Here is an 18,038-nt window from a genome sequence, read left to right as displayed (position 1 = left end):
TGCCATGGATCATAATAAATTGGATAATTAATTTATCTTATACATTGTCACCCTTAACCCTCGATGCTTGACTAATCAATTCTTGTATTAAAGGGAAATTTAACACAAATTGTTTTCTAAAATTACATTGAATAAAGAAAGATTCACCCCATCCCCTTCCCCCCCCCCCCCCCAAAAAAAAAAGAAGAGAAAAAAGAACTGGCACATTAAAATGTCAAACATTGATGTGGCATATACGAGAGCACTAGATTTCTCCTAATCGTAGTGTCAATATTTTACTTCTCGATGGCATCTCACTTGTACTATATCCAAAAAGTCAAAAGTCAACAGTTTAATTCACCAACTTATTTTTCTGATGTGTCAAATCCCTATTAGCCTATTATTTCAAAAGACCCAACCGAATAGTGACACGTGCCTACCTCCAGCGTGATCCCAATCAGCGCAAAAATCTCCGTTTAATCAAGTGGGATCAGCAATTCTTGATGAACGTACAATGACATAAGCATAACGTACAACTTGTATTATTTACCAGTCTTGTACAAGTACACAACTGAAGACTTTCCCTCTTTACTTCTCTTCTTGTTTCAGTTTCAACTTTCTTCAGCAAAATGGCGATGAAGAAATATCTAATTCTCTCGATTCTTCTACTCAGTCTCATTTGCTTCAACACGGCGTCGTCTTTACACAGCAAAAATATTGAAGAAGAAGAAGAAGATCTCAGTTTCCTCGAAGAAGAGGATTCTGCTGCTGATGCTCATTCAGATTCCAATCCGTACGGAGACCACCACGATTACGAGAACTACGATGATCTTGAGGAGGATTCCGATGCTTCGGATCAAGGATACGACTCGTACGAGCCGCCGGCAGTGGATGAGAAGGATGTTGCGGTACTGAAGGAAGGGAATTTCAGTGAGTTTATTGCGAAGAATAAACATGTTATGGTTGAGTTCTACGCGCCTTGGTGCGGTCACTGCCAGGCACTCGCGCCGGAGTATGCTGCGGCCGCGACGGAGCTGAAAGGAGAGAATGTTCTGCTTGCTAAAGTGGATGCTACTGAGGAAGCTGAGCTGGCTCAGAAGTATGATGTTCAAGGCTATCCCGCTGTTTTCTTCTTCATTGATGGCCTTCACAAGCCTTACAATGGTGAAAGAAACAAGTAAGTTGGGTTTTCACTTGATTCTGTAGTGTTTTGAATTTGCGTGTTTGTGTGTGACTTCTCAATTTTCGGCTTGCTTGGTGAATTAACATGTGACTCTTCTCTATTTATTACTCTTCCTAGTGACTTGTACTTTTATTTATATTCTTAAAAAAATTCTAACAATGCAAATTATTGTGAGAGTGGATCTTAAATTTGTACGATGTCTAGTTTCATTTGTATATTCATTGGAAGTACTGGTGAGTGCTGAAATGAATTGCTGATGTGCTCTTGACTGATGGTCCTGAGCTCGTTAAAGAATTTGGAAACCTATTAAATTACTATATGGTCGAAAGTGTTGATTAATCACATTTAATGCGTATTCTAAGCATTGGCTTTGCTTAGATTTTTTGAAGATTTTTACAACATACATGTAATTTGACTCGTTGTATCATGTCGTTTTCCATGTTTTCCTAGTTACAAATTTGTGCTTGATATAAACAGTTAGTTGTACTTACTTTTAACTTGATATAAACAGTTCGTTGTAATTACTAAGTGACCTTATTGTGTAAATAAATTTAATAACACATAAAAGTTAAATTCTTTCCTTCCATATCGTGGGTTTTGTTATCTTAATATTCCTTTCTTTGTTGTATTCCGAAGTGGATTTTCATTTGTTTTTCATTGCAGGGATGCTATTGTTTCATGGATAAAAAAGAAGACTGGACCTGCTCTATCAAATATAACGACGGCAGAGGAGGCAGAACGTGTCTTGAAAGATGAGAAAAAAGTAGTGTTGGCTTATTTGAATGATTTAGTGGTAATTCCTCTATCCAGGCTGGTTTTCTTTTCGTTATTGAGCATGATGGGACCTAAACGCAATTCAGATTATGGTGATTAAATAGTACAGTATTACTTCTCTCACTCAAGCTAAATTTACTTTTAGATTTAGTCTATGGAACAAAATTATGGTACTATGAATCATCAAAATCTTATAGATGGCAAGAGTAGTTGCTGTAGCTTGTGAACTAATTTTAGAATTGATTGAATTCCTCGACTTTAGGTTTTTTTGGAGGAATTTGCTGATATCTCATCATATCCAGCTGCTATATATTCTACTAGAAATACCACTGATAACAAAGGTGGATGTGGCTTTCTTAATTTTGATTTTTTGGGGATTCAAAACCTAGCTAAAGAGACCAAAAGAAGATTTTTACCAAAGAGTAAAACGAACATAAGTGGAAGCCCTTATCAAAAAAAAAAAACATACGTGGAAGCTGAATTTCGTGATTTTTGGCATGTAATACAGTGATATAAAAAGTTGGGATGCCTTTTCTAGTTATATAGGTGATACTGTGATAATGCAAGTGAAGATTATAATACCACTTCATCAATTTTAATTTTACGGGAAAAGCTCAGCTAGAGGGAAAAAACATGAACTATAATTCGTAAGGATAAAAATGGGACACCAGCAAAATAAAAAGAAATATATGGCAGTTGAGTTCTATTTTTTTGTAATTGGCAGCATTTTTGGTAGCATTTCTTAACATACTGTTGTAGCATATATCCGTGTGGAAATTTTTTAAGAAAATCATTTTACATGTTTGCAGGGTGATAAAAGTGAAGAGCTTGCTGCAGCTGCTGCACTAGAAGATGATGTCAACTTCTATCAGACTGCCAGTCCAGATGTGGCAAAGCTCTTCCACATTGATTCTCAAGCCAAACGTCCAGCTCTTGTCATAATTAAGAAGGAAGCCGAAAATATCAACCACTTCGGTTAGTTTGGCTAATGCAATTATGTAGCATTAATCATTTCAATAGAGAAGTATGTATCAATGTCATGCTTTCTTGCAGGCGGTGAGTTTACCAAGTCAGCAATAGCTGAGTTTGTTTTTCAGAATAAACTTCCTCTTGTCACCTATTTTACTCGGGAAAGTGCCTCAGAGATATTTGAAAATGCCATTAAGAAGCAGGTGATCATTAAGCTAACAATAGCAGGCTGATCTTGGGTGGTTTTTCTTTCTTTTGTTTTACATGTTCTCTTTCTTATTCACAGTTGATACTTTTTGCCACTTCCAAAGATTCAGACAAGTTTCTGCCAATATTTCAAGAGGCTGTGAAAGCTTTTAAAGGAAAGGTGAGAATCTTACCACCTCTTTCAGATATGCACTATTATGGGCATTTATGAATGTCTTGTGTATACAAAGAAGGAGAAAACGGGATTTCGGGGGGGGGGGGTGTTTATGATTTTTGATACTTTCTTGGAAACATGCTCAGAAGAAAGAAAAGCCTTTATTTAGGGCAGCTAGTCACTTTATAAAGAATAGCTGTCTGCATAGTGTGCTTTTGCCAATTCTCTGACTCAAAAGTCTTTCGTGTTTTTTTTTTTCAAAAACCTTGCAGCTTATCTCTGTGTATGTTGAAATCGACAATGAAGATGTTGGAAAACCAGTTTCAGAGTACTTTGGCGTTAGCGGTGATGCCCCAAGAGTAAGATGTTTTTAGTTTACTTGCTTTGCAAATATTTTGTTTTCGAACTTCCATAAACTTCCTAGCATCTAACTCTAGAATTGGTGCAGGTTCTCGCATATACAGGAAATGAAGATGGGAGGAAGTTTGTACTGGAAGGTGAAATAACCTTGGACAGTGTCAAGGTTTGTTCACTGCTAACTTTAGAACCAAACTTTTGGATAAACCCTGTGTGGCAAATTCCGGATGTTACTTCCACTTGTGTTAAATTAGATCAAATGTGTTTATGAATCAGTTATACATATTGTTTTCTTTTAAAATAAAACTATAAATGAGGGGTTTGGAGGGTAGAAAGTAGATTGAATAAATCAGAAAGTTGGAGTGATAGGCCTTTCCTTCTCAAAGTTACATAGAGTAAAATAGTTCATCAACTTGAAAATTTGATTTTATGATGTTAGCCTCGATGAGTTGGATAATACTCTTGAAACAATTAAATTTTTTAGCCGTTGAAATCTTTGTTGGTGAATGGTAAAGCTTGGCATTAATGGGAGGGGTGCAATGGAATTCATTTTTGGAGCTTTGGGATTTGCTCCTTTTTGAGAGATCACCTTAGGTTAGCAAGGTTTCTCTCAGCTAATCCTCGACTTTCTATCTTATCCTGTATGTATTCTTTTGTTATTTGTTTTGCAGTCATTCGGGGAGAAGTTTTTGGAAGACAATCTAAAACCCTTTTATAAATCTGACCCAATCCCTGAGACTGTAAGTCTTCTAGTTCTTTTCACTACTTTCCAACATTAAGCTTCAGATTGAGCTTTGTTTCTCAAACCCTTTAATCATTCATGCAGAATGACGGGGATGTTAAAGTTGTAGTTGGCAATAACTTTGACGAAATTGTTCTAGATGAATCAAAAGATGTTCTTCTTGAGGTACTAGTCGTCTTGTTTTGAATGAGTGCACGTATTATTCAATGATGCAGTGCACATCCAAAACTTTTGAGGTTGTTCTGGATGTCTAATGGAGAGTTTTGGTTTGTGATTCAAAACAGATATATGCTCCTTGGTGTGGACATTGTCAATCACTAGAACCCATATACAACAAGCTTGGCAAGCATTTAAGAGGCATCGACTCCCTTGTTGTTGCCAAGATGGATGGTACAACAAATGAGCATCCCCGGGCCAAGGTACATTTTGCAACTTCATGTTTTGACTTCAGTTACGTACTCTTGTGTCAAGCAAGGGATGTGCCAGATTCTATATCCTAGTACATGGTCGGTTTGTTGATTGGATATGTTTGCGAGCATGCTTCAAGTTATACTGCATCCTTTCGGGTGTATACCAACATTTATCTTTAAGAAAGGAAATGCCTAGAACACTAAGGGTTCGTTGATGACACACGTAACTAAAGTGTGGCCTCTAACAACTTAAACATTTAGATAATATGGTCACATTATTAATATTATGCATAGGTCCCAACTTTAAGTCTCACCACCATGCATAAAAAAATTTCACTTTCTTGGTCCTCGTAAAAGAGTCAAGCTATAGGAGGAAAAGAGTGCCAATTGTTTATTCTTTTCATTTATCCTTTGAGAGGTGCGAGGGGAGGGAGTTATTGTGGTTGTTCGAATATTGGGTTAATGCTTATTTGATTTATTGCAGTCTGATGGATTCCCAACACTTCTGTTCTTCCCAGCTGGCAACAAGAGCTTTGATCCAGTGAGTATAAATTAAAGTGTTTCCAAAATTGTTTTGTATATGTTCCATTCCATTTCGCTTCTTAAAAACGATGGATGATTCATCTTTAAATGATCATCCTGTTCTACAGATTACTGTTGACACAGACCGTACAGTGGTGGCCTTCTACAAATTCCTGAAAAAGCACGCATCTATCCCCTTCAAGATTCAAAAGCCGGCCTCAACACAGAAACCTACAGAGTCTGATGCCAGTTCAAGCCCCGAGAGTACCACTAATGATGTTAAGGATGAACTGTGAGATTTTGTAGGTTCTAGCATATTAGTCAAAGTTTGGCTTTAGAAAAACTCCAAACATGCCTTAGCGCGGTTTAAAGGGTGGAAGTGGAACATGAGAAAGTGATAGCAATGTTTGCATTGAAAGATGTAGGTAGGAATACAAAGTAGAAAGAGACACCCGGGCATTTGTTTTTTAATGGTTTGATATTCTTGTTTCTTTTTTGATTGACTGAAAATAAGTTATGGTGTATCGGAACTCAGACAAGAGATGTTTCTTCTAATGAGGTTCTTGCAAATTGACCTGCCTTTTGATCTTTTCTTTTTTCCTTCACTTTTCTGTGGTAATTGTCGAACCAAGTCTTCATTATGTATAACATTTCCAGAATGTTGAATTCACAATCTAAAAGGGAATGAAACACTGATGAGAACAAACTAGACAAGACTAGTGATCCAGTTAGTGCTTACAATCATCTAAAACATTTCCAGAACACTACAGAAAGAATGCAGCTAAAATTTCCCGAATTAAATGGCACCTAGCTAGTTGTTGTATGATTAGTGAATCTGATCCAGTTAGTGCTTACAATCATCATCTAAACCACCAATGCACTTGAGTAGAAAGGTTTTCACAATTTGTAGTAGCAGTTATTTCGACAGAGAAGAATCTGATGACCTTCACCACCGGGACACTTGAAATTCAGAATCAGACAATTTCTCTTTCCCTCCACCCACACCACACGGTGCTGCTTCTGCTTCAGTCTCTGTCTCATGCTCCTTTAACATCTTGTTTTCTTCTTCAGGGGAATTTTCTACTTGAGCATCTTCTTGAATCATAACATCACACCATTGCATCATTTCTCTCATTCCATCCTTCATTCTCTTTAACCTCAAGCCATTCGGAGATTCTCCATTGTTATTAAAAGCGTCACTTAATTCTTTAACATTATTTGGTGGCTAGCTCAGTGTTGTCAAAGGCTACGCGCTTAAGCCCTGGATTTTTTGTTGTTGTTGTTTAAGCCCTGAGAGCAGCTCTCAGGGAGGGCGCTTCTCCCCGCTTAAGCTGTGCTTCAGTGTAAGGCAAGGCACTAAAACATGCACCTCATGGCCCATGAGTTTTATCGGGAATCAAAAATATAATCAGAAAATAAATGAATTAGCTGATAAGGAAAACATTATAAATGAATGTGTTACTTTGTGGTTGAATTCCATATATATTTTATTTTTATCCGTAGTTGCGCCTTTCTTTTTCTTACTAAAGCCCACACTTTAAGTGAGCTTTGTGCTTAAAGCCCTATTGGCCAACGCTTTTTAGAGCTTTTCGCCGTTAATGACACTCAACTAGCTAGCTGTTCTTGCCAGTGCACATTGAGCAGGTGATTTTCTCTTATAAGAAGCAGAGCCGCCTGCGGGATCAAAGGAACTCCAATAAAGCTGTGGAGGAAATTGAGGTGGCACTAACGGCGGCTTAGCCGGCGATGGAGAAGGTGACAGAGTTCTTGAATTTTGGAATAACTGGGGTTTCAATGAAGGAGAATTAGATTTTTGGCTGTAATTTTGAAGTGGGAGTTTGATGAACCCTTCAAGGAAAAGGTGGTTGGTGGTGGAAATGGCGGTGGTTGAGGGGTGGTAGCAGTTCTTTTGGGAAGTGGTTCTTCCATTGATGAAGTGAAGTGACAGTTTGAGTATCTTACACTAATATAAAGGTTACCCTTATCTTTCAAGATTAAACAGTTATATCTCTGCTTACATGGCTTACTCCGTTTCAATTTAAATAATATAGTTTGACTACATACGAAAATAAAAAAAAAATAAAAATTTTGAAACTCGTGGTCTTAAAAGTTTTATGGGGCCATGACATTTGTGTGGTTATAAAGCTTCTCATTAAGGGTAAAATGAGTAAAATAAAGAGTTTAAAGTTTAATTATTTTCAAATTTTCAAATGTATCATTTATTTTGGAACAAATTAAAAAACAAAACTCATCTAATTTAAAACGGAGGGAGTATATAAGAGGTTTTCGTGTTTTGATTTTAAAATATGAGCTAATTCATAGTAACTAAGTAAATCAAAAATAATTTTAAGTGAAACAATAAAAAAGGGAATTGAAATTAAATTAAGAGCTATACATTAACTACTGTGAAAATTTTCAAGAGATTAAAGTAGCATACATATACCGAAAAAGTATTAGTACGTATTATGGTAATTGATAGATATTATCAAGTAACTTGTACTCTTTCTCTGTTTAAGATTTTTGAAAGATGCATATTTGAGAAAACTTCTCGTTAACAACAAAAAATTATAGAGGTAAGAAAAAGACTATTCTCTTTAATAAAACAATTCATTAAGATAAAACACATGTGGATTTTCTATTTTTAATTTTAATTTACATTTAAATTCTCTCACTTCAATTTATTTAATTATGATACAACCATTTATTCTTCAAAGTAAGCACTTAGCAGCTCTACCCAATAGAATTGTAGTGCAACTTAATATTTGTGTACAATTTTATTATATTGGGGGTCAAATATTTGATTTTAAAATGTAAAAAATGTGCCTACAACTGAGTTTTATTATGAGATTGTTTATTGTACTTTATTCTATTTTTTACCTTAATCTTCATTTCTCGTTCTCTTATTTCCTACTAGATCATCATTCCCTTGCTTGCCCCACCTTAAAAAAGGAAACGAAAAATGTATGGTCGATGGTAAATATTCACCCTTTTCAGATTTGTTATCTTACGAGTAAGGGATAGCTCATGTTGCGCATGACCCCAATAACACTATTACCTAAATATTAGAGTCGTAAAGATGTGTATAGTAGAATTAGATCGAGTTTATTTTCAAAAAATACTAAAGTTATTCTTCAATCATCTAAAATTATTAAAAAATTATAATTTTATTGGTCTCAACTACTAAGAAATTAAAATTTAAAAGGTATGATTATGCGAATTAGCAAGAGTTAAAAAGAATTAGTTTAACTTATAAGCATTGAACAATGCAATATCAAGTTATCTAATGCAACTACAATGAGATTACTCTCTCTCTCTTGATCTCTATTTTATCAAATTATGAACTGATATTACCCCATTTTATATATATATTTTTTATTTTTTTATTTTTTTTTATTTTTTTCACTCTGTTCATCTCTTCTCTCCAACCTTTTAAAGATATAGATCTTTTCTTAACACCTCTTTCTTTAACCTCACCCTGACAGCAGTTATATTTGCCCATTTTAACGCCTTTCTCGTAATATTTTGGGCTCATCTTAACTGGCCTCTCCTAAGAATTTACAGGTTAATCCATCAAGGTTATTAAGAAGTTGGAAAGATAACCATATACTTAGAGTGATTTTTTGTTATTTGCAAACTAGCAACTAAGAAATTAAAGATATAAGACGTAATATAAAGCTTTAAATAAATCGGGGTAATAAATAGAAACAATATTTATAAAATAGTAACTTACATGTTTACAAGAGAGAGATTTCCCTTTCGGTAAACCCGAAAGAGTTTACTGGACTTGAAAATAAAAAACTTGCACACTAAAGCTTAAAGCTTTATTTATTTTACAGGTTTGAGATAGAAAATACTAAAACATACATAGTAAAAGGGGAATATTTTAAAAAGAGAGTTGTGGAGGATGGTTTTTCTGGTGTAGATGAAAGGAATGGTGAAGGGAAGAGTATGTTTTTCTTTAGATAGTTGTTATCGTTGTTCTCTTTTGTCTTCATGAAACACTCAATTTATAGATGTTGTGGACTTCACTTCTGGACTTCATTTGGTTTGAAGAATCTTTCTTTTTTCTTGTTCGCGTGAAGTCTTCAGAGTCTGTCTTGTATTATTGTCCTTAATTTACTATAGGTCTTGCATTATTGTCCTTGCTTTACTGTAGAAGATGCCTTTCTTTATTGCATTATTGTACTTTTGCCAGAGTCTTTCTCACTATCTTTATCTTTTTCTTTGTTTTATTCTTGCTATTACGATGATGGTCTGCTTCTACGTGTAAAGATTATGCAAAGTTATTGAATCAAAACTCATTCCTGAATCATCATTTGGGTCTTGAGCATCTTGATAATTTATTCCTAAGTCATCATTTGGGTCTTGAGAATCTTGATAATTTAGATTATTATCTTCTCTTGAGCTCTGAGATATTTCTGGACTGGGATTTCTGATCATATGTTTGTCTTGCTTCTTCTTGTTTGAAAGAATTTTTTTAATATTTGTTTAACTATATCTTCTATTTTCTTATTTTTTTTTTTTTTGAGATTATTCCTTTCTTTTTCAATGCTTCTCCTTGTACCAATATTCTAGGTAGTCTTCGTCTTGTTTGGTTTGATGAACCTTCATCTTCACTTTTTGACAAAGTGGTAGTCATAAACGGATTTGATAAGTCTTTACCGGCTACCGTTTGAACCGGACTAGCTGTATCTCTATCTGATACAGTAAATTTTATTGTATTCATTGGGGAATGCACACCCTTCTCATCTATTTTATTTTAAGATTGAGATGGAGAACTCAATTGTTGTGGACTATAACTTTGCTGAGAGACAACCTGATTCTGGGATTGCGCTAACTCAAACTTTACTGCTTGGAATCTGTGTTCTAATACTTTCACCTGCTCCACCAGTCTTGCTTTTTCTTGTACTAAAATCTCGTTCTTTTGGTTGAGTCTTTTGAAGGCTTCAGTCATTGAGGAAAAATGATCATAGAAAATTATCTTGCCTGTATCTTTTTGAATGTTATATTGAGGAATGTTTTCTGGGTTTTGTTTGAGTTCAGGAGAGATATAGTAATTTAGTCCTAATATACCCCTTGCATAGTCTAATGCTTCAATAAAATTATTAAAACCTTTAAAAAGAGATTTTTCTAAATCTTTTATAGAGTCTAAAACTTCTAACCAAGTTTGAAAAATACCATTTGTCTTACCATGTATTACCACATAATATTTAAATTTTCTTTCTTGGTTTTTGTCTGTAAAATATTGGCATAAAGCAGTCTTGGGGGTTGTTGGTCTCATGTTGTCAATGCAAAACATGTCTATTAGTTAATAGTAATTTTTAACTTACTTAACTGGTCTGCTAAGTTATTATTTTTTCCTTTAATATGTCCAAATATTAAGTTATAGATTGATATAGTATCAACGAAGTTCAACCATCTTCTTCTACTGCTATTCTTTTCATTTATCTTTTGGTGGAACTTTATTATAGCTTCACAGTCAGTTCTAATTAATATTTTTGGCTCGTTTAATATATAGAGTCTAAAACTATTTAGTCCATAGATTACAACTAATATTTCTGCATCTATATTGCTCATATTCCCCTTTTCTTTATATTTACCGCTTTGATAATCACATATTTTTTCTTCACTTTTATTACTATATTTATTACGTTTTTCTTTTAGGACTGCTCCCCATCCTTCTAAACTTCCATCTGTTTCTATAACTAAATATCCTGTCTCTAAGGGTATATATAAGTCAGGAATATTTTTTATTCTGTCTTTAATCTTTTGTACCAATTTGATATCTTCTGTATTAAAATATTTTTGTCCAGTAGAACCTGTCCTAGCATATAAAGGTCCTGCTATTTTGCCTAGATATTTTATGAAACTTTTTGTGTAATTTACTATTCCTAGAAACCTCTGTAATTCTTTAGTATTGTCTAATTTGTCTGGCATTTCTAAAGCCTTTTTAGCTATATGAGGTTGTAATTTAATTTTTCCATCCCATTCCTAGGAAATTTATATAACTTTTACATAATTTCATCTTCTTTTTACTAATTATTATTCCGTTATCTACAAATAGTCTGAAAACTGTTTGTAAATATCCCAAGTGTTCCTTTATATCTTTACTAAATACTAGTATGTCGTCTACATATACTAAAGCAAATCTTTTATATTCTCCAAATATACTATCTATTTTTCTTTAAAAAATAGGTGGAGCTATTTTTAGTCTAAATGGCATTACTAACCATTCGAAATGTCCTTCAGGGCAAGTGAATGTTGTCAATTCTATACTTTCTTCATGCATTTTTACTTTCCAATTGCCACAACCCAAAATCCTAATCTGTCATGATGACGCCTATCTCGATACTAGGCAAGCCGATAACCTCAATAAACTACCATTTCTTTTAAGTTTGAAAATATAATATTTAAACACAATCCAAAAATCTCATAAATACCGATACAAACACTCCCAAAATTTGGTGTCACTGAGTACATGAGCATCTATACATTACAAGTCTGGAAAATACGGTTTATAATACTCTGAGACCAAATACAATAAACAAAAGGATAGGGAAGGAGAGACAAGGTCTGCGAAACATGGAAGCTGCCTCTGAATCTCTGAAAAAATTGACTGTGTGAAAGAATCAGCACCCTCTGTGTCTGAAATCACTTGGATCTGCACACGAAGTGCAGAGTGTAGTATGAGTACAACCAACTCAGTAAGTAACACTAATAAATAAAGAACTGAAAGTAATGACAAGCTTCTCAGCTAAGTCAAAATACAATACTTTCCAACATAAAAAGGTAGGCATGCTTTCACGTTTAACATTTAAAACTCCACAGTAATTTTATAACAACTTCGAATGAAATAGAAGAGGATGTCTTTTAAAAATTTTCCAAAATAGTAATATATGACAACTGAAATGCAGCAATAATGAAATCAATGCGTCTTCTCAGAGTAACAGTGACTCAGTCCTCACAGTCACTCATTCCTCACAATCACTCAGCACTCGACACTCGCACTCAGTAGGTACCTGCGCTTACTAGTGGTGTGTACAGACTCCGGAGGGGCTCCTTTAGCCCAAACGCTATATCAAGCCAATCATGGCATAAATCATTAAAACATGCTGAGGCGTGCAATCCGATCTCATAATATCCTCACAATTAGGCCCTCGGCTTCACTCACTCATCAACCTCTCCAGTCTTTCGGGCTCTCAGAAATCATGATAATCAGCCCAAAATAATAATATGATGTATTAATAAATAGCAACATGATAATCATAATATCTGTTTTAGTATTATCATTAAGCCTTTTATAATTTATTATTATTCTTGCCTATCCTCTTATTATTTCACTGTGATTCCTTACCATGAAGGCAACCGATCTATGTTTAGAGGTAGATCTCCTTATTACACCTAAATTCATAAGCTCTTTAATTTGATTTTTAAAATCTTCTAAATCTTGATTTGTGGCTTCTATTGAGACTGTCTTGATAATATATTCTGGATTTATTATGTCTAATTTGCACATACTTTTATTATTTTCTCAATATTTTATAGGTTTTTCTTCTATTATTTATATTTCATCTAATATTTTTACTATGTAGTCTAGATCCTTTTGCATTTTTATTATTCCTGTTCTAAAATTATATAATTCTGTTTTAACATCTATCAAGGTGTAATCTTTTTCTAATATATCTTGATTTTCATCATCTTCTAATAGCAAAACTTTAGACTCTTCCTTTATTTTACAATATGTATTTTTTATTTTTACATTCTTTACAACATTTATTTTGTTTCTCTTGTAGGTCTTTCTGCTTTGATTTCAGGGGTGTTCTTATTTTGGTTTCAGTGTTTATTGTTTGTACTGGTGTATGAGTAATATTTTTACTCCATTTCTACTGGGAAAACAACTGCCATTATTATGTAATATGAAACTTAATCCTAATACAAAATCTACATTTATATTTTAGTCTCTTACCCATATTTTGTCTACCTTGTAGCCGAGCTTATAAAAATCTAAACATGTATTTACAAAGCGGATTTGTGATTTATCTACATAATGTCTATATATATATTATGTGTTCCGTCCATTTACATTGCTGCTACGAGTTTATCTAGGGTTTTAATTAAATTTTGTGGGACTATTCTTTTATTTATTATACAGTTTGTACATCCGGAATTTACTAAGGCCAATGTTTCTATTTCGTAATCCTCTATTTTGATTCTCGCGAGTATCTTTAATGTACTTAATATTTTATCTTCATTACATACCAGTGCATCATAATTTTCTATGCTCATTAATTCTTTATCGTGTAGGGGTTCTGTTTCATTTTCTTCACTTTCTTCCAATGTTTTTTTTTCCTTTTTCTAATTTTTGTATTCTCTTTTTCTAATTCATTTATTCTCATTTCTAATGTCATTACTCTTGAATTGAGGGTATGATCATTTATCTCTTTGTATTTTTCTTTCTTATTTACTTTTATTTTAAATTCTTTTTCTATGCATAAAATACATCCTTCTAAATAACATATTTTGCACTTGGCTCTTTTGTCTCTACTAGGATACCATTTGCATATAAAACAATAATTACTATCTAATCCCTTATTTTTCTTAAATTCATGATTACAATCTTCAAATAGATTTACTAATGTGTTTGCTTGTGTTTCTTCTAAATCTAACTTTTCTAGTCCTATCTCATTTATTAGTTCTTCTTCCTCTGATTCTGATGAATCTATTTGGATTTTTTCTTCTATATCTACGCTTATTATTGAATATATACTTTCGTTAGCTGACATATATTCGTCTACATTTATTAGAGTTTCTTGGAAATCTTTTTGCTATTAATCCTTTTTGGAAAAGTATTTGCTAAATATTCTATGCTTCCACAAGTAAAATATTTTAATTTATTTTTATAATTTCTTTCTGTCCTATATTTTCTAACATGTCTATTTCTATCTTAGTAAGGTTTTTTAGCTGATGATTTTCTAAGGTAATAGTTTTTTCTAGTATAACCTCTATTATATTGAGGCTTATATTTTCTATATTTTTTCTTTTTATATTTGTTCTTGTCATAACTTTGGGTTGTGTATACTATATTTTTACGGAAACTCATATCATTTTATTTTAGTTATTTTTGTATTTGTATGTGTGTACATTTTTCTTGCAATATTTCCATTATATGCTGTATTTTATGTCTTATAGAATATTTTGCATTTGGATTTTGTATTACTCCTTCTCTTTTGTACCATCTTTCTTCTATTTCTTTGCCTAAAACTCCTGATAATTTATTAAATAATATTTTACCTAATTCTTGGTCAAACACATTTCCACTGATAGTACAATAATAGAAATAATTGTTTAGAAACTTCTTTATGTGAAACCAACTACTTATACTTAATTGTTCTAATTTTATTAATGTATTTTTATGTAATATAATTAATCCACTATTTGGATCTTCTCCTCTTATTAAACTATGTATTTTATTTTAAAAATTATAAGGATTTGGTCCCATTGCTATTAAGGCTTGAAATTCCAAACTTATAGGCTTCCCATAGTCCTTTTGTTGATTCTCTTAAAAAGGTTTCCATATATTTATACACTAGTAAATTAGTCTGCGCTTCGTGCGATAGTAAAAAATCTCATTAAAATTAGATTTTTTTATACTAAAAGAGTATTACAATTATTTTTAAAATTTAAATATTTGAAATACTCTTGTGTTCTTCAAATTCAAATGGATTAGATTAATACTTATGTTGTATTGGTTTCTCTAACCGATCAGTTGTGGTGAGATTCATCGTCTTTGGATGCCGATGTGTTGACAATTGACTCCTTTAATCCGCAAATTGGGACGCCTCTTATTTTGGCTATCGATCGGTTGTACCCCAATGTACTTTTTTCCGTGCAATAAAGCCACCCCATAAATTGTATGTGGATATGATGTACTAGTATTAATTTCTCTTTCAATCTCCGTAATCCCATAATTTTAATTAAATTGAAATATTGATGTGTTACAAATAATAACATAGCCTTCTTAGCCACTTAATCTGACAATTTTTCAAAAAAGGTAATCCCATATTCATTGATCAATGATAATTTAATAGAACAATCCAGTAGTAGTAATAATAATAATAATAATAATAATAATAATAATAATAATAATAATAATAATAATGGAGTAAATTGAATTGGTTTTCATCGTCTTGGAGTACACCGTTGATGATCTTCTGAGTAATATTGATCGGAAGAGTAGTAAGCATGGTGGAGTTCTTCTTCTTGTTGGATCGTCTTGCCGCATGTTTAGTTCAAATTTCTAACATTTTTCCAACTTAAAATGTAATAACCAATCTCCAAACATATATTGTTTTTAAAAAAAAGGTTTATCTCTACTCTGAGAGCTTCTCAAAATTTTAAATTTGCTATATATCTTAGCTCTCAATGTCGCAAAAGTTGTAAAGACTAAATAAACACATTCACTTTTAACATAGTCAAATAATTGCAAAAACCATCTAACATACCTAAATCTCGAACAATTTATCTTGAAATATGTGAAGATTTTAGATACATATTATAAATTATCAACTCGAGAGCTCCTCTTAGATCGACTTGTCGCATCAAAGTTGTATCGAGTGAAGTTTTCGATAATCATCTAGCCTTCTCTAACACGTTCAACGCAGTGGAAAAGTCAAAGTCTTCAATTTGCCATGTGACCCAAAGAGTGAACCAGTTTGCCAGATAAATTCATCCAAAGTCAGATTTGTCTTGAATGTTGGGTCAGCAATGCAGCATACATACTTGCGTAAGAGATCACTAAGGCAGCTAGAATCTATATATATCTATAAAGGAGGGCCACTCAGAGATGATGTGGCACCTCTCATAACTTAGGAATTATATTTATCTTTTTTCCTATTTTTTTGCCATTTTCCTCATTTTCTCTTCATTTTAGGTGCTTTAAAAATCCAAACGACACCTCTTTGATAACCGTCAACTTTTACGAATCATATGTTTCTGTTTTCCTAATATTTTGCCATTTTACTCATTTTAATTTCAAATTATGTGCTTAGTATACTTCAAAGATCATTTTTCTTAATTAGCCTCCTTCTCTTCCTCTTAATTAGCCAGTTCGTAACCTTCATATCTTCCATCCATGAAGGCTTTTGTTCATACCACGACCAATATCTTCTGGAGATTAAAATTTTCCTATCTTCCATTCATAAAGGCATCTGTTCATACACCGACCAATATGCTTCTCTTTTGCAGATTAAAATTCTACAATGAGCACATATGTTTGCAGATTAAAATTCCAGCATGAAGACATTGGTTTTCTACATATGCTTACGCTTTGGTACTTTTGTGAAAGAAAAAAGAAAATAACGAAAGGAAAATCCCTACAGGCCAAAACTATAGAGAGATTATCTTGGCAGAGAAATTTCTTGTATTTAGGGCTTCAGGTTTGACGACAACGATTTTCTGGTTACGCACGGTTTCTTCATCAAGGTATTATATACGTTTGTGATACTGTCTTTCTAATCTCTCTCTAATTTGGTCTGTAGGGAATTTTCCTTTCGTTATTTTCTTTCACTTTTGAATAGTTCCTTGATTGCTAAGATAAAATCTTAAAGAATTGCTACAACCTGATTCTGGGATTGCGCTAACTCAAACTTTACTGCTTGGAATCTGTGTTCTAATACTTTCACCTGCTCCACCAGTCTTGCTTTTTCTTGTACTAAAATCTCGTTCTTTTGGTTGAGTCTTTTGAAGGCTTCAGTCATTGAGGAAAAATGATCATAGAAAATTATCTTGCCTGTATCTTTTTGAATGTTATATTGAGGAATGTTTTCTGGGTTTTGTTTGAGTTCAGGAGAGATATAGTAATTTAGTCCTAATATACCCCTTGCATAGTCTAATGCTTCAATAAAATTATTAAAACCTTTAAAAAGAGATTTTTCTAAATCTTTTATAGAGTCTAAAACTTCTAACCAAGTTTGAAAAATACCATTTGTCTTACCATGTATTACCACATAATATTTAAATTTTCTTTCTTGGTTTTTGTCTGTAAAATATTGGCATAAAGCAGTCTTGGGGGTTGTTGGTCTCATGTTGTCAATGCAAAACATGTCTATTAGTTAATAGTAATTTTTAACTTACTTAACTGGTCTGCTAAGTTATTATTTTTTCCTTTAATATGTCCAAATATTAAGTTATAGATTGATATAGTATCAACGAAGTTCAACCATCTTCTTCTACTGCTATTCTTTTCATTTATCTTTTGGTGGAACTTTATTATAGCTTCACAGTCAGTTCTAATTAATATTTTTGGCTCGTTTAATATATAGAGTCTAAAACTATTTAGTCCATAGATTACAACTAATATTTCTGCATCTATATTGCTCATATTCCCCTTTTCTTTATATTTACCGCTTTGATAATCACATATTTTTTCTTCACTTTTATTACTATATTTATTACGTTTTTCTTTTAGGACTGCTCCCCATCCTTCTAAACTTCCATCTGTTTCTATAACTAAATATCCTGTCTCTAAGGGTATATATAAGTCAGGAATATTTTTTATTCTGTCTTTAATCTTTTGTACCAATTTGATATCTTCTGTATTAAAATATTTTTGTCCAGTAGAACCTGTCCTAGCATATAAAGGTCCTGCTATTTTGCCTAGATATTTTATGAAACTTTTTGTGTAATTTACTATTCCTAGAAACCTCTGTAATTCTTTAGTATTGTCTAATTTGTCTGGCATTT

At 32.8% G+C, this 18,038-nt stretch overlaps 1 protein-coding gene across 1 annotated transcript; it reads left to right on the top strand.

The window, feature by feature from the left end:
* Positions 1-473: 473 nt before the first annotated feature.
* Positions 474-5,867, top strand: LOC107827045 (protein disulfide isomerase-like 1-4). Its single transcript, XM_075228151.1, has 12 exons — positions 474-1,156; positions 1,826-1,955; positions 2,746-2,911; positions 2,990-3,108; positions 3,192-3,272; positions 3,539-3,625; positions 3,715-3,789; positions 4,295-4,363; positions 4,450-4,530; positions 4,650-4,784; positions 5,260-5,316; positions 5,426-5,867. The coding sequence occupies exons 1-12, from the start codon at positions 609-611 to the stop codon at positions 5,591-5,593; spliced, it is 1,716 nt and encodes a 571-aa protein (XP_075084252.1). The 5' UTR covers positions 474-608; the 3' UTR covers positions 5,594-5,867.
* The last annotated feature ends 12,171 nt before the right edge of the window (positions 5,868-18,038 follow it).

Source organism: Nicotiana tabacum, chromosome 13 (genome assembly GCF_000715075.1).
Source record: "Nicotiana tabacum cultivar K326 chromosome 13, ASM71507v2, whole genome shotgun sequence".
NCBI classification, from domain to species: Eukaryota; Viridiplantae; Streptophyta; class Magnoliopsida; order Solanales; family Solanaceae; genus Nicotiana; species Nicotiana tabacum.
Note: the sequence above shows the minus strand (reverse complement) of the source record. Positions and strands in the feature narration are given on the sequence as shown.